Source organism: Amphiprion ocellaris, chromosome 19 (genome assembly GCF_022539595.1).
Source record: "Amphiprion ocellaris isolate individual 3 ecotype Okinawa chromosome 19, ASM2253959v1, whole genome shotgun sequence".
Lineage (NCBI taxonomy): Eukaryota > Metazoa > Chordata > Actinopteri > Pomacentridae > Amphiprion > Amphiprion ocellaris.
In genome coordinates this window covers 9,723,480-9,746,730 of record NC_072784.1, presented here as the reverse complement: position 1 = coordinate 9,746,730, position 23,251 = coordinate 9,723,480, and the positions used below count along the sequence as shown (strand labels likewise).

Sequence of the window (23,251 nt, the reverse complement as noted above, 5' to 3'; positions counted from 1 at the left end):
TGCTGCACCTCCTCCTCCTCCTCCTTATCTTCCTCCTCTTCTTCCTCCTCTTCCAGCATCATGTTGATCTGTTTAAGTTAATTATTTAGTTCATTTCCTGCACAAATAATGTTTCGTTTACTGGCATTTAAAACCAAACTCTAAAATGATCCTGTGACTGCTGGATTATTTTGTATTCCATTATTGAATTATTAGTTTTAATAATATGTTAATTAGCATTTGTTATTTTTAAGGTGCAAGAAAAATAAAAAAGTTCATAACTAATAACATTTAATTTCATAAATGTGACAATTTGCTGCTTTTTCTAGACAGTTTTTCGCTATTTTCTGTTTATTTAACTAAATAATTACAAGTTATATTGAAAATAATCATATATTGCAGCCTGATATACAGTTTAGTAGTTTAAAGCTGATTAAACTATATAATACTTGATGATGAAATTGTTATTTTTATTGTATTAATTAGCATTTATTGCTGTTTAGGTGTAGATAAGTTGATATATATTTTTTTGTCTCTGCAGTTATGTGAGAAAAATAAAGGAGTTAATACCTAATAATTTAGAATTTAGCAAGTTTCACTGTAATATTTCTCACTTTTATGGCTGGTAAATTATGTTTTGATGCGTTGTCTCTGCAGATATAAAATAACAAATAAAACAATTATTAACTCATAATTCATGTTGAATAGTTTTAGGATTCCAGCTTCTTAAATGTGAACATTTTTTGCTTTTAATGAGGTTTTGATAAACGAACACTGAGCGGGTTTCACTCTGAGGGACTATTTTCACTATTTTATGATTTTTTTTTCATTAATTTTACCATTTATTAGATAAATTGAAACTGGCAATAATGTGCAGCCTGATGTAGAAGAATCACAAAATGTTGTTTATGAGCAGCAGGAAACATTTTTCTACTTTTCTTATTTTCTTTAACTATATTTTTCTGTGGTATTAGTACTTTTACTGCACAAAATGAAGTCAGATGTTATATTTTATGAATAAACTCACTTTTCTTCACCAGAATGTCGTTTTCTGAAACACACAGCTAGTTTGAAATGATATTTTAAAAGAGAAATCTGATTATTAATATAATTATTGATGTGTTTCTGTTTGCAGAGACCAAACAGGAGTTGGAGGATCTCACAGCTGACATCAAGAAGACAGCCAATAAAGTCCGCTCAAAATTAAAAGGTACGTTAAGGGATGATAGAGGCTGCAGCTTTATTAAGAATCTGCTTCATTCAGACAGCAAATTACAAACCAGTCGACCAAAGTACTGAACATTTTAGCACAGACACTATCGAAGAGCAGCAGCAAACAACCAAATCTGACCTCGGAATCAACTTTCTAACCTTCACCTTCATGCTGTGAATATTTTCGGACCTGGAAGTTTCCTTAAAATTCACGTCTTTATTCTTATTGTGACGGTTTCTGGAGCTTTAATGTGAGAACAGAGTGAAGATGCAGCAGCAGGACAGGTGTGTCGAGGGAATGAGCTGCTTCCTTTTAGACGCTGACGGTTTTATTTTATTGTGCAGCTTTATTAGAAGGTTTACGGCGTTTCACTGGATGAGAGAGCAGCTCGACCTTCAGTAGCAGGAAATATTCACAAACAGGAGCAGCGATTTATCAAACTGTAATCACTGGGACACAAACACACACATAGAAACACACACATAGAAACACACACAGAAACACACACACACAGAAACACACACATGGAAACAGAAAAATACACACATAGAAACACACACATAAAAACACACACATAGAAACACACACATGTAGAAATATACACATAGAAACACACACATATAAAAACACACACACACAAGCACACACATAGAAACACATACATGGAAATATGCAGACATAGAAACACATGTGTAGGACCACACACACGGATAGATACACATACATAGAAATACACACCATAGAAACACATACATTGAAATACACACAGAGAAATACACAGAAACACACACAGATACAGAACGAATCTGGCCAATGAGCTTCAAGCTACCAGAAACACACTGAGTCGGTTCATGATCTGGGTTCAAGGACATTACTGCTTTAATGTGAAGAGCCTTAGGATGGATCACACACACACACTGTAACACACACACTGTAGCACACACACACACACACACACACACGTAACACACACACACACACACACACACACACACACACACACACACACGTAACATGTTGATGTGTGTAAAAAGAGACACACAGACTGTATGTTCATTCTAATGGTGGAGATGAAACTAAAACTGGAATCACCACGAGGCAATGACCACTGTTATACATACACATATCCACACACACACACACACACAGCATCCCTGACTGCGGATTGGTCGTCCTCTGGTTTAGGCTCCGCCCCCAACAGCTAAAACGTTTAAACAATGTTCTCATCAGTGACAGTAAAACATCAAACAGAATCGTTCCATCTCAAGTTATAAAACTTTTACAACAGTTTCTTTTCAACTGTCTCTGATTTGCCAGATCTGTTTTGTATAAAATATAAACATTTCCAAAGATAACTGTGAAATTTTACATTGTTATATGAATTATTTCCTGAGATTGTCATTTTTTTAAACTCTCCGTCATCTCACTTTCAGGAGGTTTTTTCTCACATTCAAATTTCAGGCTGTTTGAACAACAATAGCTGAAGAACTATTAAAGATGAAATGTCAACTCGTGATATTATCTGAACCACATGTAGCTGCATGTCACAATATTACAAAACTAAACATGTAGAATGCTTTAATATAGAATTCTTGGTCACAATAATTAAAGTAATATTTATTGACCTTTAATAACTGATGGAGCAGGCTTGACGGGTTGCATCACAAAGAATAATATATTGGTAGATAGAATAATAAATAAAACCGAGTGCTGCTGTTTCAAAAAGATTCTCCATATAGAACATATTTTTAATTTTCAGGCTCCACTGTAGGTGTAATTTAACTGTGAATCAAACCAAATTCGTAGCTCTATTGGGATAGTTGGATTATTCTAGTGGGACATGTTTGACATACATAAGTGTTCTCTGATGTGAACCTTTAGTGGTGAATTTATTCTCATGATCTTTGTGGAAACTGATAAGATCTAAATGGATTCTCTGCTTGTCCTGTGAGACTCAAAACCCTGTCAAAAATGACTAAACCTGCTATTGTCATTTCGTGTTTTTGTTTTTATCATTACAAAGGTTTTATATATATTTTGTATTTTGCACTGTATGGCCTGCATCTTACCTTGCGTTGCACTTGTTGCAATGACAATAAAGTGAATCTGAATCTGAATCTGAATCTGGTATTTACACCAATTCCAAAAATACAGAACAAAGCAAACAGTACGACCAGGAGGGCAATACCTTCATGCATACATTCCATCTTTACATTATATTTCTGGAGCTCAGCTGTGGTCAGGACAGAGTTTTACGTAAGAACAAATAAACATGCTAAAGATGCTAAAGACGTCTTCAAACAGACACGAGGACTCGCAATCTGTTGCTTACTCACCCAGTTTTCATCTCACTGTCGCACACACACCATCAGTGCCGTGTGATATTGCTGAGTCATGGCGGATCCAGCAGCGAGCAGCTGGGCCACGAGCCAGCAAACACTCGCCCTCATGTCTCCTGCACTTCAGAGGACACGACATTGACTTTCACTCATTTTCTGGAACGTTACCTTAACCCTATCCTCACCCCGGACCAGGCCTTCACCCCCAGACTTAGCGACCTTCTTTATGGGGACATGACTCGGTTGCCGCTTTGGCACCAAACTGGTTTGGGTCCCCTCAACGCCAGTAAAACAAGAACACACACTCAGTGGAAAACATTATGTAAGCATTTCAGTTCGTCTCATCAAACCCTGGAGACACACCGACATCACAGTCACATGACACCAGGACAGACCTGCAGCCGGTTACCATGGCGCCTCCCCCTGACACAACACACACACACACACACACACACACACAGAGTCTCAGCTGATGAGTTAATTATCAGCTGTGATATTCAGTTTGTCTGTAACACTCAGATCTGAGTCTGTCTGACCTCATAGGACTTCACCTACAGCTAAACTGAAGGGCTGTGGTCTGATCGCCGCCCCCTGCAGGCAACTGAGCTCATTACACAGTATTCACACTTTAAACGGAGCGGCCCACCAGAATTAAAGCGAAACAAGCAGATAGGGATCCTAAAACCCTTGAGGGTTTCTGTATGTGCCTCCCTTTTACTGTATCTTTGCATGTTTTAAAAAGCATGAAGACGATCTAATCAGGTCTATTTAATCAGCATGTTCATATTGTGTCTGTGCTACTAGCGGTCGTCGAGAGAGCTACATAGCACGACTGCAAGACAAACAGTGTCTATAAAGATTCTCACTCACCTACTTCATGGTAATCTTAAGAGCTTCATAGAACAGAAACTACACAGTTTACAAGCATAAACTGTTTAGTTCGTTTGTCTACATTAAATAAATGTACAATGCAGACACATATTTTTCTTGAAAAACTATAATTTGCTCTTTGTTTTTTCACGAATCCAATAAAATCTGAACAATAAAACTCTTTCAATTCAATATTCAGGTCTATATTCTGATTAATGATGTTCAATGTAGACATGCTGGAAAAAACTAATTTACAAAACAACCACAGCTCTAATAAAATTCAGATTTCATGTATTTGTTGCTTTCAAAATTTTAACAATTCTGGGAGCTGCACTTGTTTTATATGAGTTTAGTTTGGATCAATGAGCAGCGTGTTCACTGGGAACAAACGCCATCATCCACACACCAATTTAAAACAATGATCTACTGGTTAAAACAACAGATGATAATAAACTAAATACCAAAAATTCTCAGTGAAACTATTTTACTGGACTTTATATTTTTTTTCTAGAAATCACATTTGCATAAATATTTATATTTGAGGACTTTTAATCATTAAGTTGATTGACAGAAAACTAACTGGCATCTATTTGAATAAACATCTCATGGTTCCAGGTGGTTCTGGAGGTGGAGGTGTAACTGTGGATTCGGGGTCACTGCATCAGCGTTTCTCACTTTTTTATACACTTTGACAAGCCAAATTATCAATTAGTTAAAATAGTCAGCAGATAATGAATCACTGATTGTGCCCAACACAAATAACGGAAGCATAAAAGCACCTGTTCACACATGAAAGCATAAATAATATTAATGTAATTTATAAAGTACATATGTTTTCTGGAGCGCCCCCTGGTGTGTGGAGGCCTCTACTGCATTTACAGTTCATGTCCATATGAAGAAGTTACCCATCAACCTAAGCTACATTCTGCAATATATAAACACATTTCAGAATTCTTAACAACTTATGAACAAAAAATATGTGAAATATAACGTTTATAAGATGTGCTGTATAGCTTTAATGAAAAGTATCCTCTGGTTTTATGGTGCATCATGTGGACGTTGATTTAAATATTTTTTTATCACCACCAAAATAGACTTTATTGTCAAAGCAACAAGAAGGGTTAAAGTGTTAAGAAATGTTGAATTAAATAATAAAATTATTTTTGATTCATTTTTCCCTCCAAGGCAGATGCTCAGTGTCCAAACCTTCCATTCATATTAATGAATTCAGTGATTTCTGTCTCCACGTTGTCAGAGTCTCCTTCCGTTGTATTTATTAACCAGGTGCTGAGATATTTCCATGAGGAGTTATCGGGTGTTAAGTGAAGGTCTGAGCTTCCTGCTGACTGTTTTGTTGCAGAGCTGCAGTGATCTCAGCTCTGTAGGCGTCCACAGACCAGAATATCCACACATTATTAAACTGTCCCCCCACCGGCTGAATGATGAGTGATGAGCTGATGAGGAGGAGGAGGAAGGTTTTTACCTCCATCTGTCCTCGGAGACAGGTGGGAGGCTGCAGGTGGAAACCTCTGGAGTCTTCTCTAGTTTCTTACATTTTATTCAAATTAATGTCAATTTTGTCTCAATAATTCATTACATTGTTCCCATAATTACTCAAAATTAGATCAGAATTACTTCAACATTGACCAAAATGACAGAAAATTATCCAAAATTACTTTAAATGTGTTCTAAATGATTATCTACATAATAGAAATTTGCCCAATGTGATTCACAGTATGTCAAAAATGACATAATATTTGTCCAGATTGACAAAATATGGCCCAAAATGTCTTGAAATGTGTTCTAGATGACTCACCATTTGACAAATGACAAAGACTTGCCAAAAACTGGGCAACTTGGGCAAAAACTTTTCCAAAATGACAAAAATTTACCCAATATGGTTTGAAATTTGTGCCAATTTACTTGAAATGTGTCCTAAATGACTCAGAATCTTCACAAAAAACATCTAATGACTTCACACTTGTCCAAAGAAAAACTCCAAACTTCCAAAATGAAAAAAAGTTACAAAAATTGCTCACAATTTGATCAAAATTCATTAAAACTTTCTCATAACTACATTTGTTTAAAATTAGTTGAAATTTGGCAGAAGTTTGTTTAAAATTATAAAAATGTGTTGTCCAAAATATTTAAAGCAAGTTCTCAGTCAACTTTCCAAACCGACTCAAAACTCATCCACTATGACTTGAATTTAGTCTAAAATGATATATGAATGAATAGTTTAAAACCTGAACTGGTTGATTGTTGCTGAGTGTTTTTTGGTTCAGGTTCTGCAGGAGGTTCAGTGAGAATCAAGACTGATACAAGTGCAGAACGTTTATGGACTGTTTATCATGATGAGACTCAGAGAGATGGAAGTCATTTGTTGAGTTTGAACTCACTGTGGCTGGTGTTTGTGTGTTTGTGCAGCAATCGAGCAGAGCATCGAGCAGGAGGAGGGTCTCAACAGATCATCAGCGGACCTCAGGATCCGCAAGACACAGGTGAGATTCACCTGCTTCCTCCTCCAGCATCAAACACAACAAGCCTGCTGGATTCTGTTGTTGGTTTTCACGTTTTTCTGTTCAGATGCAGTTATGAGACAAAACTCGATGACCAACGATTCACGTTTCTGTGTTTTTTTAAACCAGTTTGTGTTGAATCTGCTGATCGCTGTCTGGTCATTTCGTGTAGTTTTTCTTCATTGTGAACGTCTTTCTGTTGGTTTGTGTTTCTGTCTCTTAGTTTAGAGTCATCTGTGGACATTCTGCTGCTCGTAGTGACTCTTGTGTCTTTGCAGACAGTTTGAATTCGTTTGTGATCATGATAAATCTCTTTTCATTGGTTCAGACTCTTTGTGGTCTGTTTGGTCATTTTGTTGTTTTTGTTCTTATTTTGCATCTCAGAGAAACACATCTTTACATCTTTACAGTCATTTCTGATCTCTTTGTCTTTACTTTCCGTCTATTTTTCACTGGTTTCGTCTCTTTGCCGTCTTTATGAGTCTGTCTCGTCATTTTGTGTAGTTTTATTTTCATTTTGCTCACAGTGGCCCTTTCGTCGCTTTACAGGTTTACTTCTTTTTTGCTAATTTTGAGTCACTTTTGTTTCTCTGTTGTTGCTTTGAGCCATTTTAAGTCTCCTTGTTTACATTTTTCATCTCGTTGTGGATCTTTAGTTAGTTTTAATCAGTTTGCATTTCATCTGTTTGCATCTTTGTTTTTTGTGTTGTTTTGTGTTCTTTTTGGATCTCATCGTGGCTGTTCGGTGTCTCTGCTGTCATTCTGCAGTCTTTGCTCATCTTGCATCTCTTTTGTGTTGTTTTGGATCTTGTTGTGGAGCTTTTGTGCGTCTTTGCAGTCAGTTAAAAGCAGATTGTGCTCATTTTGCAGGTAGTTTAAATTTGTGTTCATTTTGTGTCTCCTTTTGCATTTTTGTTGGTTTATGTTGTTGTCCGGAGTTATTTTGAGCCTCTGTGATGATTGTGCTTCTTGTAGTGGCTTCTTTATGTGTGTCTGCAGTCGGTCTGTGGTCTGTTTGTGGCCGTTTGATGTTTCAACATGAACCATGAACAGCGTCCTCATATGAAGGCTCTGCTTCGGGGATCCGTCACACTTTGGGCCTCTGATCTGAGCCCCACTGGATTGGTAGATGGAAGATTTGTCATTCTTGCAGGATTTGAGATTTTTGTTCCACTGAGCGTGTGCAGAGCTTCAGCGTCTTACTGAGCGTGTGCAGAGCTTCAGCGTCTTACTGAGCGTGTGCAGAGCTTCAGCGTCTTACTGAGCATGTGCAGAGCTTCAGCATGTGGTCACTTCATGTCGAGCAGGAAACATGTGACTCGCTGCCATTCGTGTCCTCTCGCCTCCGCAGCCTGTCTCATCTCTGTGATGTGACCCTGCAGTATTCTGCTCTGTCATTGGCTGCTGCCTCCCCCCTGCTCTCCACCAGTCTGCTGCCTCCTGGTGGATCAGAGCAGAACTACAGCAGCCGCTTACACAACCACAGACACACAGGTTAAATAACTCCCCTCATGTCCACACGTATTAGAAATAAAGGTGCAAATGTTTCATAGTGAACACATGGAGCTAAATTACTGGAAAGTTCCATCAGTCTCAATTAGTAATTACAGCTGTTGCTCATTTTGGTGATTCCATCTCAGATCTTTACATTTTTAGAACAATTATATGTGCAAAATATGTGTTTAGTTTTGTATTATTGTGGCATGCATGTGGTTCAGAAAATATCACCAGTTGACTTCTGGTTAATGAGCTCAAAGGTAGAAGTTTCAATTCAATTCAGTTCAATTTTTTTCATGTTTCATGCATAATCAGATATTACTGATCAACTTGTCCAATATTATAGTTTCTGAATCAATGACATGATGAAAAATAACAGAGAAAATTTCAGGTTTTTATCTTTAATAGTTCCTGGGATGTTGTTGTTCAAACAGCCTCAGATTTCAGTGTGAGAAAAAACCTGCTTTATCCAGAAAGATTCAAGAAAATCATAGATGGTCAAGCAGAAGGACTCTGATGATTTGAGATTGAATAATTCTTATTTAAATATCTCTACTGGATGAAGCACTAAGTGAATAAATGAACACCATGAAGCTGAATAAAAAAGCCCAGATAAAACTAATTAAAGACACGCTTAAAGAAACTACAAAGAAAAGTACAAACAACACAAGTTTAGCAACAGATTTAAACTATTGCTTGAAAAGTCCTGTTTTGAAAAGTGATTTATTCAATAAGAAACTTTCTTCTTCTTCTCTTCTTGCATTGCTGCAGCACTCAACGCTGTCACGCAAGTTTGTGGAGGTGATGACTGAGTACAACACCACGCAGTCCAAGTACCGCGACCGCTGCAAAGATCGCATCCAGAGACAGCTGGAGATCAGTGAGTACCGACGACCAGCGCTGCAGCAGCATTTACAGGACCCATTCACGCCTATTGTCGCAAACTCGCATCATCCCACTTTCATTCAGACTGCAGCCGAGACAGCGTATCCATTCCCCCAATGCTAGTTTGTGCATATTCTATACGTACCTCGGAACCTTTTGCAAGCACTGGTTTCTCATAGGAGCGGTCGGAGTGGGACCTAATTATTATATATCTGTTCTATGTGTAATAGATAAATTAACAATCTCCACTTATTTTAGCATCAGGTAAAAGAACATTGGAGGTTTGTTCTGTTAGATCATCAGGAGAACTTTATGTTGTTGGTGGTGATGTTGGAGAGAAGAAGAAGCTGTTCAGCAGTTTTTCAGGGTCATTCAGACGTTACCTTCCCCAGAGCAGAACTTTAGAATGTCTAATGTTCTACAGGGTCCAAACAAAGGTTGAGGACGCCCCAAAACAGCCACATGTTCCTGCAACGGAAAACACTCCTGAGAAATGTAGTTAAACTACTGCTGCCTGTTCACATGTTATCCTCCTCCTGAACACATAAGAGTCTAACCGTTCCCATGTTTGACTGCAGCCGCCGGCGTTCAGGTACCTCAGTGTTGTAAATAATGAACGAGGTCGACTCAGTGTGCAGATAAACATCACAGAACAACACAAACACACTCAGCAGACAGTGGATATGAATGCACAGCAACACACACTGATGCAGACAGATAAACACAGCAAACACTGCAGAGGGAGTGCAGCTATTTTTCTCTCAGCTGACCTTCAAACACTGCTGGAAATACACCACATGGCCCAAAGTATGTGGACGGAACTGCAGTTTGATGTTGTGTGCAGTGCAGATTTATGAAACCTGTCTTCAGCGATAAAATAAGATGCTTCAGGTGTAAAAATTTAATGCTTCAGGCGTAAAACTTGACATTTCAAAAAATGAAAAACATGACGTATCAGGTGTAAAATTTGATGATTCAGATATAAAACTTGATGTTTCATATTGAAAACTTCACATTTGAAATGCAACCTGATAAATCAGGTGTAAGACTATGTTTTGTGTGTAAAACTTGGTGCTTCAGGTGTAAAACTTAGAGGTAAAGGTGTAAAATTTTATGTTTTTAGTGTAAAACTTGATGCTTTATGTTTAAAACTTGACATTTCAAGTGTAAAACATGGCGCCTCTGGTGTAAAATTTCTGGCTTCAGATGCAAAACTTTGTGCTTCAGATACAAAACTCTGTGCTTTATGTTTAAAACTTCATGTTTAAAGTGCAACTTCACGGATCAAGTGTAATATTTTCAGCTTCAGGTGCAGAACTTGACATTTCATGTGTAAAACGTGACATCTCGGGTGTAAAAATTTGCTGCTTCAGGTGCAAAGTTTGACATTTCAGGTGTAAAATTTGACACGTGTAAAAATTTCCCTGTCAGGTGTAAAACTCAACATTTGAGGTGTTTTTGGTTCTAAATGACGTTCCTCTCTGTGTTCTGCTTGCAGCTGGAAGAACCACCACCAACGAGGAGCTAGAGGACATGTTGGAGAGTGGCAAGCTGGCCGTCTTCACCGATGATGTAAGCACCGCACCTAAGCTCTTTAACTTGCGCCATTCTGCATCCTGAAACGTTGGGGATGCTGAATGGCCACAAGGTGCGCTGAGACATCAAGTGAACACAGTCCTTATCACAGGACCAAAGGGGTGGCAGGAGGAGGGCGAGCACCAGCAGCCGTGGGAGCTCTTATTCTGAAGGCACATGTTGTTATCGGCTCCTTCAAAGTAAAAGCTCTCCTGTTTGTGGCGGCGCTGATGATGTTTGATGTAACTGAACACTGAGCTGCAAACCTGGTTGAAGCCATGCCCACCTGTGATGTCAGAGCCAGGTGAGTCCGTGAGAACTGAGTTTACAGCAGGTGTTCCGTTACCGTGAGCAGGTAAGTGTAACTGACCAGCAGTTTAAAGCAGCACAAAAGGCCCAGACAAGAAATCTTAAAGCTTGTACTTTAACACATTTCATTTGTAAATGTGTTGTTTTTTTTTTAAAAGAAATGTAGAGTTATTGGACACACATTTTGTTGTTTATGTTACCGGTAAGGATCTTCAGATCAAATCGGGGTGAAATGAGGCAATTTTAACTAATCAGGATCAGCACAAACCAAACCCCATTCCCTGGTTTAAATTTCTTAATAAATGCAGCATTACTGATCAGTAATTGATTAATTTATGATACAAATCAAGCACCTTGGACATTGTACTGTGCTGATATTTCAGATTTTAGTCACAGGCAAATAAAACGGGCCACAAAATCTACTGTTACATCTGATGCTGGGATGTAAGAACTCTGTCCCGGTTGATCCCAGTTTGTTTCAAACGACTTAGCTCTGGTCGGAGGTCATTAACTGTCACATATCTTTTTTTTTTTTTTCTTTTTTTGGTTCTTTGAGGCACCTTTTCTGTGGCATCACTGCAAAGAAGCTTTTTGTTTTGGTTCCAGTTAGCACCTTAGGCATGCTAATGATTAACGGTTAATCAATAATTGCCATTAATAATTTATTGGAGACAGAAGATGAAGGACATGTATGTCAGAAAATGTATGTAGATTAAGCAGAGAGCATTGTGTAGGTTTAGCCGGTAACAGGGCACTATGACAAAGACTTATGTTGCAGTTAATCACCTCCAGCCAGACATCACCAAATCAAAATGAGGATCAGGACAGTTATTCTGTAGTATATGGTGTATTTTCAAAGTGTCAAGGTAAAATCATGTTGTGACGTGCGCTGCAGATCAAAATGGACTCTCAGATGACCAAGCAGGCCCTGAACGAGATCGAGACCCGACACACCGAGATCATCAAGCTGGAAAACAGCATCCGCGAGCTGCACGACATGTTCGTGGACATGGCCATGCTGGTGGAGAGCCAGGTGAGGACGGACGCTGATGCAGCACGTCAGAGGTGGTTTGGACAGTGTGAGCGTTAAATCCTCTGTTTGTTTCAGGGAGAGATGATTGACAGAATTGAGTACAACGTGGAGCACTCCGTTGACTACGTGGAGCGAGCTGTTTCCGACACCAAGAAGGCTGTCAAATACCAGAGCCAGGCTCGCAAGGTAACATGTTTACCAGAGTCATCAGTTTTATTTAAATAGCACCAGTTCATAACTCTGGTTGTGGCAAGGCTCGTCACATGGTAAGATGAAGACCTTAAAAAATATGCTGAGAAACCAACAAATCCAAAGATTCTCTTTAAAACACGCTGACTGTGGACAGAAAAAAATTCCCTTTAACAAGAACAAATCCCCAACAGAACTAGGCTCTGGGAGGGCAGCCGTCTGCCTCGACAAGTCAGGGTGAGGTCTTCAAGCTCTCTGAAGTTCCAATTAAAGCCTGCTTCCACAAGAACTTTCCTCAAGGACTAATAACCTTCTGAGAAGCCTTAAAGTCCGGAGCTGAAAGTTCCTGAACCTTCAGAAAGTGGGCTGTTTCTCAACTTCTTTGGATGGCCCAAACCTTTATTTATGTTCTGCCCACAGTAGAACCTCTCTCAGGGGTGAATAGAGTACCTACTCCACTACAGGTCTGTCTTTCAGCTTTTCCACTGTGGTGTACAATCCAGCTTTGAATTGAACTTTGAGTGAAACAAAACAAACAGTAGTTTCTGTGAGTCCAGTTCTACCAGCACAGAGGAAACAGAAAAATGGAGGTTTGTTATGGGAGTCTACAAGCCATCTTCCACTGCAGGAACTTGCAGGCAGTTCAGATAACTTTAATTCTAGGAAGTAATATCCAAAAACCTCACAAAAAAGTAAAGATTGTCATTTAAGGACATCATAAACACTGCAGGAACAGTCCCCGTAGAACCTTCTTATGGCCGTTTTCAGTGGGTAACAGAGTACCTACTCAACAGATGGCACTTCTGCACAATCTTCAACAACTGCTGGAGATCTCGACGCAGGTTGGTGAAACTCATAGAACTATAGCTAATGTCACATTTGAAGCTGTGAAATCTTAATGTAAAAACAGAAAGACTGAAAGAAGTACCTGCCTTGTATTAGAGATTTTCTTCTCCCCTGAAAAAAGCTCTACCAGAAAAGTTCTTGCGGTGAGAACAAAGATCCAGGCCCCCCTAAAGTAGGAGGGAAGTTGTTCTAATTCCCAAATACTCAGACCAGGAGCTATATCTAGTAGCTACTAAACAAGGTAAATCCTGCAGAATTTTCTGATATTTAAATCGATATGTTTAATTTTTCTGTGTTTCCACTCAGGTTTTTATGCACAAATTGCAGATGTGCATAAAAACAGGATTATGGAAACTCGGCTGCTGCTGGCGAACCAATGCCTTTGTTTGTCCTGTCGCCCTGCAGAAGAAGATCATGATCATCATCTGCTGTGTCATCCTTGGCGTGGTCCTGGCGTCGTCCATCGGCGGCACGCTCGGCATGTAAGACGCTCCGCCTCCTGCCGCCGTGACGACAGACACCGACCGACCAACCGACTGACCGTCCAACCGACAGCCAGCAGAGAAAAGAAACACCAACGACGACGACGACAACCACAAAAAACTTGAAACACAAATGCAAGACAGATAACCAATCAGCTAGGAAGATATCGACCCAATCACAGTTAAGAGGAAACACCTCGGGTTCAAGGGTGGGGTTTAAAAAACAAAGAAAAAACACAATGAAAACGCCATCACATTATAGCTGACGTAACTACATATACAAAAGAGGGTACAAATATTTATTACAGATGTAAATGTATTGAACATATGAAGCAACACATGGGTTAGCTACCTGTACAAATTCATCAGCTACAATACCACATTGTTTGTTTGTTTGTTTTGCCTTTTTTCTTGTTTTTTTTCTTCCGGGAGTCTCCGAGGACAGTGATGGCGGCGGCGGCAGGGTGGGAGTTCTGTGGGACGAATCTTAGCTTCTGGAACATTCTGGAGAACGAGCTGCGTTCGGGAACCAACGTTCCCGAGTGTAGATCGTGACCTACAGGACAAGCGCCCTCTGGCTCCGGTAGAACCCGGTAGAACCCGCTCCATCCCCTTGTTTCCGGGCTCGGCCGCCTCTTTAGGCCACCCCTCATTGGTTGCTCACTCCTGTCATTCACCTCCGTCAGCCTGTCGAATCAGCCCGACCTGCCACACGCCATGTAAGGAAACAGCATGACAGGTTCCCACGACAACAGCCTCCCCTTCTTGTCACACCAATCCAACCAAAGAGCACGGGGAGGGAGGGATCTGATTGGCTGGCAGCAAAATAGCATGAAACACCCTGACAGGAGAGCGGTGGGAAGGAAGAGGGGCAGGAGGGTTGAAGGAAGGTGGAGGAGATGGACAGTTAATCTATGCAGCTCAGATCAAAAGAAACACTCGTCCCGCCTCCCCGAACTGAGCCAGCCAATGAGGATCAAGCTGTCGCAGCTGTTCTTCCGGTAGATTCCAAAAAAACGAAGAGAACACATCAAAAAGTAAAAGAAACAAGAACACTACTAACAAACAAAAACCCGGTTCATTTGTTTTCGATGGGGAACGTTTGTCGCTTCGTTGTTGCCGTGGTGCTGCTGTGTTGGTGCGACGCATCCTGTGACCGATCGACCTTCAGTGTTTCGTGTCGTCCCTCCATCTCTGAGTGTGTGTGAAGGTTTCTTAGTGGTGGATTTTCTCTGTGGAAGGTGGAACATGTGACACACACACATTCATATAACACAACACGCATGAACACGTCGTATTTGTAACTTTTCATGCACCGGAAAACTCCCATTAAACTCTCTTTTGTCCCACCTCATAGACTGCATAGCTTAGCATGCTTTAACGTTAGCTTGTGTTTCATGTGGAAGCCGTTTGTTGCAGACTGTTTTTTGGGGATTATTTTCATTCATTGTTGGAGACATTTTTTTGTGTGCGTGATGGATAAAAGACAGTTTCAGAAAAGGCACTTCCATTGGCAACTTTACAAACTTGGAAGTAAAATACACTAAATTTGTTGTTTTAAAACATAGACTAGACTGTGTTAGCATTAGCAGGTAGAGCACAGAACCACTTCCATTTCTAAATACAACTGAGGAACATCATTGCTGCTGACTGGGACATAACAGTGTTACATTTCAAGACTGTATTTGTTGTAAACGGGTGTTCAGGTGATAACTTGGTGTGTTTTGCCCCGACTGGACACTTAGGTTTTTGTTATCGCTCAGGCTCTGTGATACGGAGGCTTATCTGCTTCTGTTGAGGCCTTCGCTGCATGATGACCACAAACACCACCTTACACTCACATAACAGTCAGTCTAGAGCAATAAGATTAGCGTCATCTGATAGAAAAAGGTGTTAGCGAGCTAGCTAGCTCATCCCTTTTCTCTGGTTTCATTTCTGCATGAGTTTTCTGTTGCTCCCGGAGGCTACGCTCTGACAAGAAGTAAACAAAACTATTGCGAGTTGCTTCTTTGAGCAGGCGGTCGCTGCTTTGTGTCTTCTCAGGAGTAGTTAGTGCCATTAGTTCTAGGTGTCCGTGATGCTGTGTAGAGGATAATACGAGTAGTTTTAGCTTCAAGTGTGGAGATGAGAGGAGTTTTTATTTTATTATTTGATCTCCCAAAACCAAAACTTGACTTCTGTGTTCACCAAAGCTTCGCAGACGCCCCAAAAACCCTCCGAGAATTTAGTCGTCAGTAGATTTAGAACAGTTTCTCTGCTGTTGTTGTTTCATAGCTGCCTCTGTCTTTTTGAGTGTTTTCCAGCAGCAAGTTAACCCTCTGAACTTCCAGCAGGAGTTTCTGGACGCTTTTATCTTATATGTCTCATTTTTCTTCACTGTGGTTCATTTTGCAGTCTAAAGTCCTGCAGCTCTATGGAAACAACATCACGAAGGAGAAAGAACTCTCTTTTAGATCTGTTTGTAAAAAACACTGATATGATGTGGAAATGACGAAGTCAACACTAGAAACAAATGGAGGCTGCACATACATACACATACTTTTTTCAGTTTAGTTTTTTGTGAATTTTCAAACGAGACATGTAGAAAAGTGGTTTTGATAAATTTAGTTTTCCAACAGAACCACATATCTAAGAGGAGGAGTTCAAGGACTGGCCATTTTCTTCAATTTTTTACAGTTTCCAACTGATAATTGCTGAAATTGCAGTATTTCTTTTACAGATAATATTTCTGTCAAACCCAGCCAACAGGTTCTGGGGTTCAGAGGGTTAAAAATATTCTCCTTTAGATTTTTCCTGGATGTTTCCGACTTGTTTAACTGACTTGCCTGTTGCTTCATTCATCCCCACCACATTTAACTCCACATTCTCGGCGGTCGATGGTTGTCCAGGTGGCGTCACAGTCGTCGCGGTAGTTTAGCAGCGGTCAGGCGGCGGTGAAGACGATGTGAGGATGCTGTCGTAGCACCAGCCAGCTTGTTGACACTGATGTTGCTTTGCCATGTGTGTGTGTCTGTGTGTGTGTGTGTGTGTGTGTGCGCGTGCGTGTTTTCTGTAAAGCGGACAAACATCACAGAACCATAACGGCATTATCGGTTATAACGAACGGCTCCGTGAGTCTGTCCGAGCGTTCGGCGCCCCCGTCCTCGTGTCTTCCCTGTTCCTGTTCCTGTTGTGTTGTAGTTGTTGTACGAAAAGACGAGGGTCGACCCCGCCCACACCGCTGTGTGATAATTATAATAATAATAATAAAAAAGGCATGCAAAAGCTTTGTGGAGTTTGCATGATGGTGTTTTTTGTAGCCCACCCCCCACCCTGGCGTCCATCTTTACCACTCATGTTTGGTTAGCACATTAGCTTCTGGCTTTCTCGTTCCAACTTATTCAGCATTTTTATCTAAAACACGTTGTGTGTTTAGTTTGGAACGTTTTGTTGAAGGTGATCAGTTTTCCATCCCGCTTCGCCCCGACCCCCCGACACTGACCTCCAAACCTCCCGCTGGGTTTCCCGCCGCTGTTTTCTCTGCTTGTTGGCAGCGACGGCGGCCGAAGCTCCGCCTAACGTTGTGTGTGTGCAGCATGCCTCCCTCCCTCTGCAGCGAGTCGAGATTGCAAATGTGTGTGTGTTTGTGTGTGTTGCAGCAGCACAAGTTTGTGTAGATGTGCGAAGCGTCTGATCGCAGGTCGGCGGGCTGCAGCCGCTCCTCTGATTTCACTTTTATTTAAACTGCGACAAAAGAGATCAGACATATTTACATATTGTTCTGTTTACCCGATTCAAACCAAAGCATTTCCCCTCGTGTTCTCAAAACGTTCGCCGCTAATTTCAAAGAGCACAAAGCAAGTCGAGTTTACACAGAGATTCACAAACGGAGAATAAATATAGAAATAAAGAAAACAGCAAGCCCCGCCCACCACCAGCCCTCACTGCATGTCCATCAATCAAACCTGTCCGATATTGATCTTAAGCCACTCCCCCTTTCCTTTCCTCTGCGCCTGTAGATGTTCGTTTGTGAAAAATCTGACGCATAATCAAAAAAAGTTAGCATACGTACGCTTCTCCTTCACTGAGGCAAACACGGAGACGACGGTGGTGCTTTCTTCTTCTTTATTTATAGACTGCTGTTATTTTGGTGTCATTATTTCCTGTGTTTACCAGTCGTATTGGCGCTGCAGGATCGATGCTCGCCGCAGAGTTTCAGGGTTCGCTAGTTGGTTAGCTCTTCTCTCGCAGTTCCATCCACAGTCCGAGCTGTTGGTGTTAATCACGTGAACATAAGGAATGGTGTAAAGAAGCAGCGATATTCTTCTTTATTCCTCTCTACTCCGTCTACAGCAAACATAATCTGGCTGATTGTGTTACCAGAAGCTTAGTAGACATTGAACGTTGCTGGCAAACTGTGGTGACAAACCACCGGTGAAGACTTTCTGGAAAGCGAATATCTTTGCTGCACTTTTATTATTTTTGTTGTCCGTCTTTTTCCTACAAAGTTCTGATGGGCTGAACACCAGAATTATTGGTCTCAAAACTTGTTAGCGGTGATCCGGAGGACTAAAAGAAAGGCTACAAGGTTTATATCAGATGGATAAATTGACAAATAAATCAAAGAAAAATAGGGGTTTTTTTTGTTTTTTGTTTTTTACACTACTTTTGCTTCGAAGTTACAACATGAGCACCATAGAAAATTAAAATCAGGAGCTATAAACGATTTCCACCTGAATGCAGCATTTGCTGACTAGCTTCACTCGGACCTGCAGCGAGCATCTTTCTGTTTGCGACAACCGACTGCAGCCTTTCAAGACACATATATACGCAAGAATATATAAATATATATATAAAGTTACATCAACATACTGCGTTTCTATAACTGTGTGTGTAGCCATTACTGCTTCTTCTGGCTGTGTGAGTCGGAGCGAGGCGTCGGAAGCAGGAGAAAATCATCTGGAGGGAGTTTGGGTACGATACCACGCCTCCAAAGATAGCATTAGCTGTTAGCCATTAGCTGGCGCGTTGCTTCACATGCTGACTCGTGGTCTCCGTGTGGACGCGACGCACCGCGCAGTTATTTCTGCAAACTGACGAGGATCTGAGTTCGTTCCTCTGCCGTCGGACGTTTAAACTCTGCTCTGCGATGATTTTTGTCTTCCTGAAACCATTTTTCAAAAACCAAAACCTGTCCGGTGCCCCGCTCCGGGTGAAGTGATGAATTTGTTTGTTTGTTTGTTGTGGCCGCGGCCCGCTGTCGTCAGCAGGAGCCACCGCGGCGATTCCATTGATGCTCCGCCCATTTCTGCTCTGACAGTATTCGGTTTGCATCAGTGTTTCTGTTCCCTAGTGGGAGGGGTGGGAGGAGTCAGGGGAGGGGCCACACAGACCACGCCCACATTATCCCTGCCATAGCAATTAGGAAAGACACTTGTTATTATCATTATTATTATTATTATTATTATTATTATTATTATTGTTATTATTATTATTATTATTATTATTATTATTATTACCATAATGAGAATAAAATGCAGTAAGAGGGAGAACGGCTTCACACAAAGTGATCAAACTAACAGAAAAAAGGGAGGTTCTGACGATTCTGTAATAGCAATGATTTAAAGAAAAGGAGTTATGTTATCATAAATAATAGTAGTAATATTGAATATTGAATGCTCGCAATTTTGTCAAACTGAAACTGGATTCTTTGTGTTATGTAATTATTGTAAATAACTTCAAAGAGAGAAAAAATGACTTGCATGTCTATGTATAAATCTACTGAGATATCTATTCCCGTCAAAGTTGACATGTAGTTCGATCTCTGTCCTTTATTTTTCTCCCCCGTCCTCACCTCCGGCCCGCCGCCCTCCCGTAAACACACCTGATCTTGTTTCTGATTGGCTGAGTGGCGACAGCAGAGGAAAGAGAAAAGTAGCTTCCAGCGTCCGTCGGTTCAGACGCTGCGTTCACGCTCACCTGCGGGGTTTACAGGTGTGACGGCGCGTCGCAGCTTTAAACTCTTCAAAGATCCTGGCAGGTTTCTGTAAACGCAGCCAAACCTCACCTCCGCCCATCAGCCCAGCTCCAGAGGCTCCGCCCACTGGCTCCTCTGATGAAAGTGCTTCCCTCCATATTAGGAAAACTAACCCCGCCTCCAGGGCTCTCCAGGCCACACCCCCTGATCACTTTGGAAGCCCTGTTAGCGGTTTCCTCTCGTCTCTCTCTCTCTCGCCGTTCGCCTCTCGGCCACAGCGAGCTCGCCAAACAACATCCTGAAACTGGGTCTCTTTACCCGCCTGCCTCCCCCAGAGATTAGCCTGCACCTTTCCAGCGAGTAGCCATATCCCAAACAGCCTGTGAGAACGTCAAGCTGTGTAAGTCAAGTTGCTTCGTGAAACTTTTCAGTAAAAGCACACTTCTGTCAGCATCTTCTCACTGGTCGTCACACGAAAACTGCAATCTAGAGCTACTCTTGTTGCAGCAAGGTCTGGGCCCTGTTTCCCAATGCCTAAATTCTTTTGGAAGAAACAAAATCACATGCCGACAAACCTCACTGTCTTCCTTTCGATCGTTCAGTCCTCGCCGAGTTCCTCGAGGAGATCTGCGGCCGCTCGAAGCCATCGAAGGTTGAACCAAATGGAGTTCCGTTTTACCTGAACACACCTTCGAGGGCTTCGAGGTGCCGCCTACCGTCAGGCCCCGCCCTCTCGCCTCACACAGGCCTATCGTAACACAGCGTGCAATATTCAGAGAAACAAGGGCTTTCTTTATCATGCAGAGGCGCTTCGACCGCCGCAGGCCTCCTCCTGCACCGACTCGCCAAATTTTAGACACCGCGAACACGCCAAAGCAGAAGTCCTGCATCTTTCTGTTGGTTTTAGTTTCCCGGCAGGTAAACTCGGGGGAACCGGCGGGTGAGAGACGTGAAGTGAGAGAAAATATTCCCAAACCGAACGAGGACACGGCGATCGCTCTTCACTCGCAACTTTGACCGGAAATGCAACTTGTGTCCCGTTTTTTTTGTGTGTGTGTATGTGTGCGTAGCGTAATGTAAAAGCGATCTGTCCCCCTCCCTCCCCCGCCCCTCCCCCCTCTAAAAACACCCTTCCCCATCTCCCCCTCCTCCCCCCTCTCTCGTACTGCTGTTGGCTGTTCTGTTTAGTTCATGTGACGTGCCAGTATTCCCCCTCCTCCCCCCTTCTTTACCCCTTTTGCCCCACCCACCCCGTCCTCCCCCCTCCCCCTCCTCACCCTCCCCCTTCCTCTCTCGCTCTCCCCCTCCCTCCCCTCCCCCCTTCATGGATCTTTAAGATGACAACTCTATGCAGATGCTGTCTTTTATAAGTGTGTCAAAATTTTAATTTAAAATAAAAACTGAAAAAAACAAACCCTGACAGACATATTGAAACGATAACAAAAAATGAATAAAGAAAAGGATTGTTCAGTGTATTTCTGTGGCATCACGCGACCTTTCTTGCTTTGTGTCTTTTTATTTGTCTTCACTTTCTTCATTTAAAACCAGTTTCTAATGAAGTCCTGAAGTTGCATTGTGATGTCCACAGCTCACCTGGTTTTACTGACTGATCCCCCGGCCTGCAGATCATTTAGAATGAAAATTTCTGAAAAATTCTACAATGACATTTAGAGATATTTTAACTCTTTCACTTGGGGTAGCACCTCCCCCTGCCCAGAGGAAACAATCCACTGGTTTCCTGTAGGGAACCGTGGCTTCAGTCTTGGATGCTTGACTGCAACCTACTCTTAAGGCTGGGGTTGGTGAAGCCAAAAGAACCACGTCATCAGCAAAAACAAAGATGCAATCCTGAGTTCCCAAACCGGACGTCCTCCTCACCCCAACTGCATCTTGAGATCTTGTCCATGAACACCACAAACATGATGAGACAGAAGGGGAAGCCCTGGCGGAGTCCACCATCCGGTCCCCCTTTTTAAAAATGAGAACTGCCACCCTGGTCGGCGACTCCACAGGTACAGTACCCAATGACCATGCAACACCGAAGAGGCGTGTCAGCCAAGACAGTCCGACGATGTCCAGAACCTTTAGCATGTTGGGGAGAATCTCATCCACACCTGGTGATTTACCATCGAGGTGCTTCTTAACTAAATCAGCAACTTCTACTATGGATATGGACGAAGATTGTGACGAGTCTTCCGGCTCTGCCTCCTCAGCAGATTTCTTGTTAACTGGGTAAAGGAGTTCCTCAAAGTGCTCTTACCACCACCGGACAATGTCCCCAGTTTGGGTCGGCTGTTCTGCCTCCGACTGTCCACAGTCTGGGCCGAAGTCCTGCCTCCTCTTCTTAAGACGTTGAATGGTTTTCCTGAATTTCCTCGAGGCCAACCAAATTTGCTTCTCTACAGCCTCTCTGAACTCCTCCTAGACTCGAGTGTCTGCTTCTTCCACAGCTACAGCCCTTTTGGCCGACTGATACCAGTCAGCTGCTTGATGAGACCCCCCAGCCAACCAGGACCAAAAAGCCTCCATTTTCAGTCTGATGGTTTCCTTCAATGCTGGTGTCCATCAGCAGGTTTTTAGGTTGCCGCCATGACAGGCACCTCCTAACAGCAGCTTCTACAATGGAGGTTTTGAACTTGGTCCACTCAGATTCCACGTTCCCTACCTGAGCCCTGATGCAGGAGAAACTCTTCTGGAGGTGGGAACTGAAGTCCTCATGGACAGGGGTCTCCACCAGATGTTCTCAGTTCACCCTCACTACATGTTTGGGTTTACCAGGTCTGTCCAGCAGCCGTCCATCTGATCAAACTCACCAACAGGTGATGATCAGTTATCAGCTCTGCTCTTCTCTTCACCCGAGTGTCCAAGACATTCAGCCAAGTCCAAAGTACAACTACACCTTTGGCCTAAGGTGCTCTGGTACCAGGTACGCTTATGAGCCACCTCATGGTTGAACATGGAGTTTGTTACTGCCAATTTAGCGCAGAAGTCTAATAACAAAACACCACTTGGGTTCAGATCAGACCGTTCCTCCCAATCACCCTCCTCCAGGTTTCTATGTCATTGCCCACGTGAGCGTTGGAAGTCCTCCAGGAGAACTGTGGAGTCCCTGGAAAGACATAGTCAAGGAAGCACCCAGAAACTCCAAGAAGACGCTTTTCTACAGGAAATGATGCTGCAGGAATTATCATTATGGAAATAAGATCTCAGATTTTACAATTTGAAAGGTAAACTATGACAATAACGAAAAATTATCCCGACGCTTATCCCGACGCTATCCTGTCCATTGATGATCCTGGTATCTTCTGTGTTAAAATATTCCTTTCATTGTCTAGAACTTGTTCTGACCAACCACCTATCACACATGCTGATATGAGTCTTGAAAGTTTATCCAGTATGCACTTTTTAAAGTTTTTTTCTGGTGAATTATCAGAAAACAGAAACACATCCAGGGTATCAATGATTGTTTGTAGGACTCTATGTCACAGACAGTAAACTACTGCTGTTGACGCTGTGATACATCCCATAACACTGATGCTCACTGTTGGTTATGGAGAAA

At 41.9% G+C, this 23,251-nt stretch overlaps 1 protein-coding gene across 2 annotated transcripts in view; it reads left to right on the top strand.

Moving 5' to 3' along the window:
• Window positions 1-21,167, top strand: part of LOC111562951 (syntaxin-1B) — a 60,325-nt gene extending 39,158 nt beyond the window's left edge. For both annotated transcript variants that reach the window (XM_023261768.3, XM_055005179.1), the window contains 7 exons: window positions 1,115-1,189; window positions 6,829-6,902; window positions 9,189-9,297; window positions 10,801-10,874; window positions 12,082-12,219; window positions 12,295-12,405; window positions 13,660-21,167. In XM_023261768.3, the coding sequence (XP_023117536.1) occupies window positions 1,115-1,189; window positions 6,829-6,902; window positions 9,189-9,297; window positions 10,801-10,874; window positions 12,082-12,219; window positions 12,295-12,405; window positions 13,660-13,740 (662 nt within the window). In that variant the 3' untranslated portion in view covers window positions 13,741-21,167. The remainder of the gene's footprint in view (window positions 1-1,114; window positions 1,190-6,828; window positions 6,903-9,188; window positions 9,298-10,800; window positions 10,875-12,081; window positions 12,220-12,294; window positions 12,406-13,659) is intronic.
• The last annotated feature ends 2,084 nt before the right edge of the window (window positions 21,168-23,251 follow it).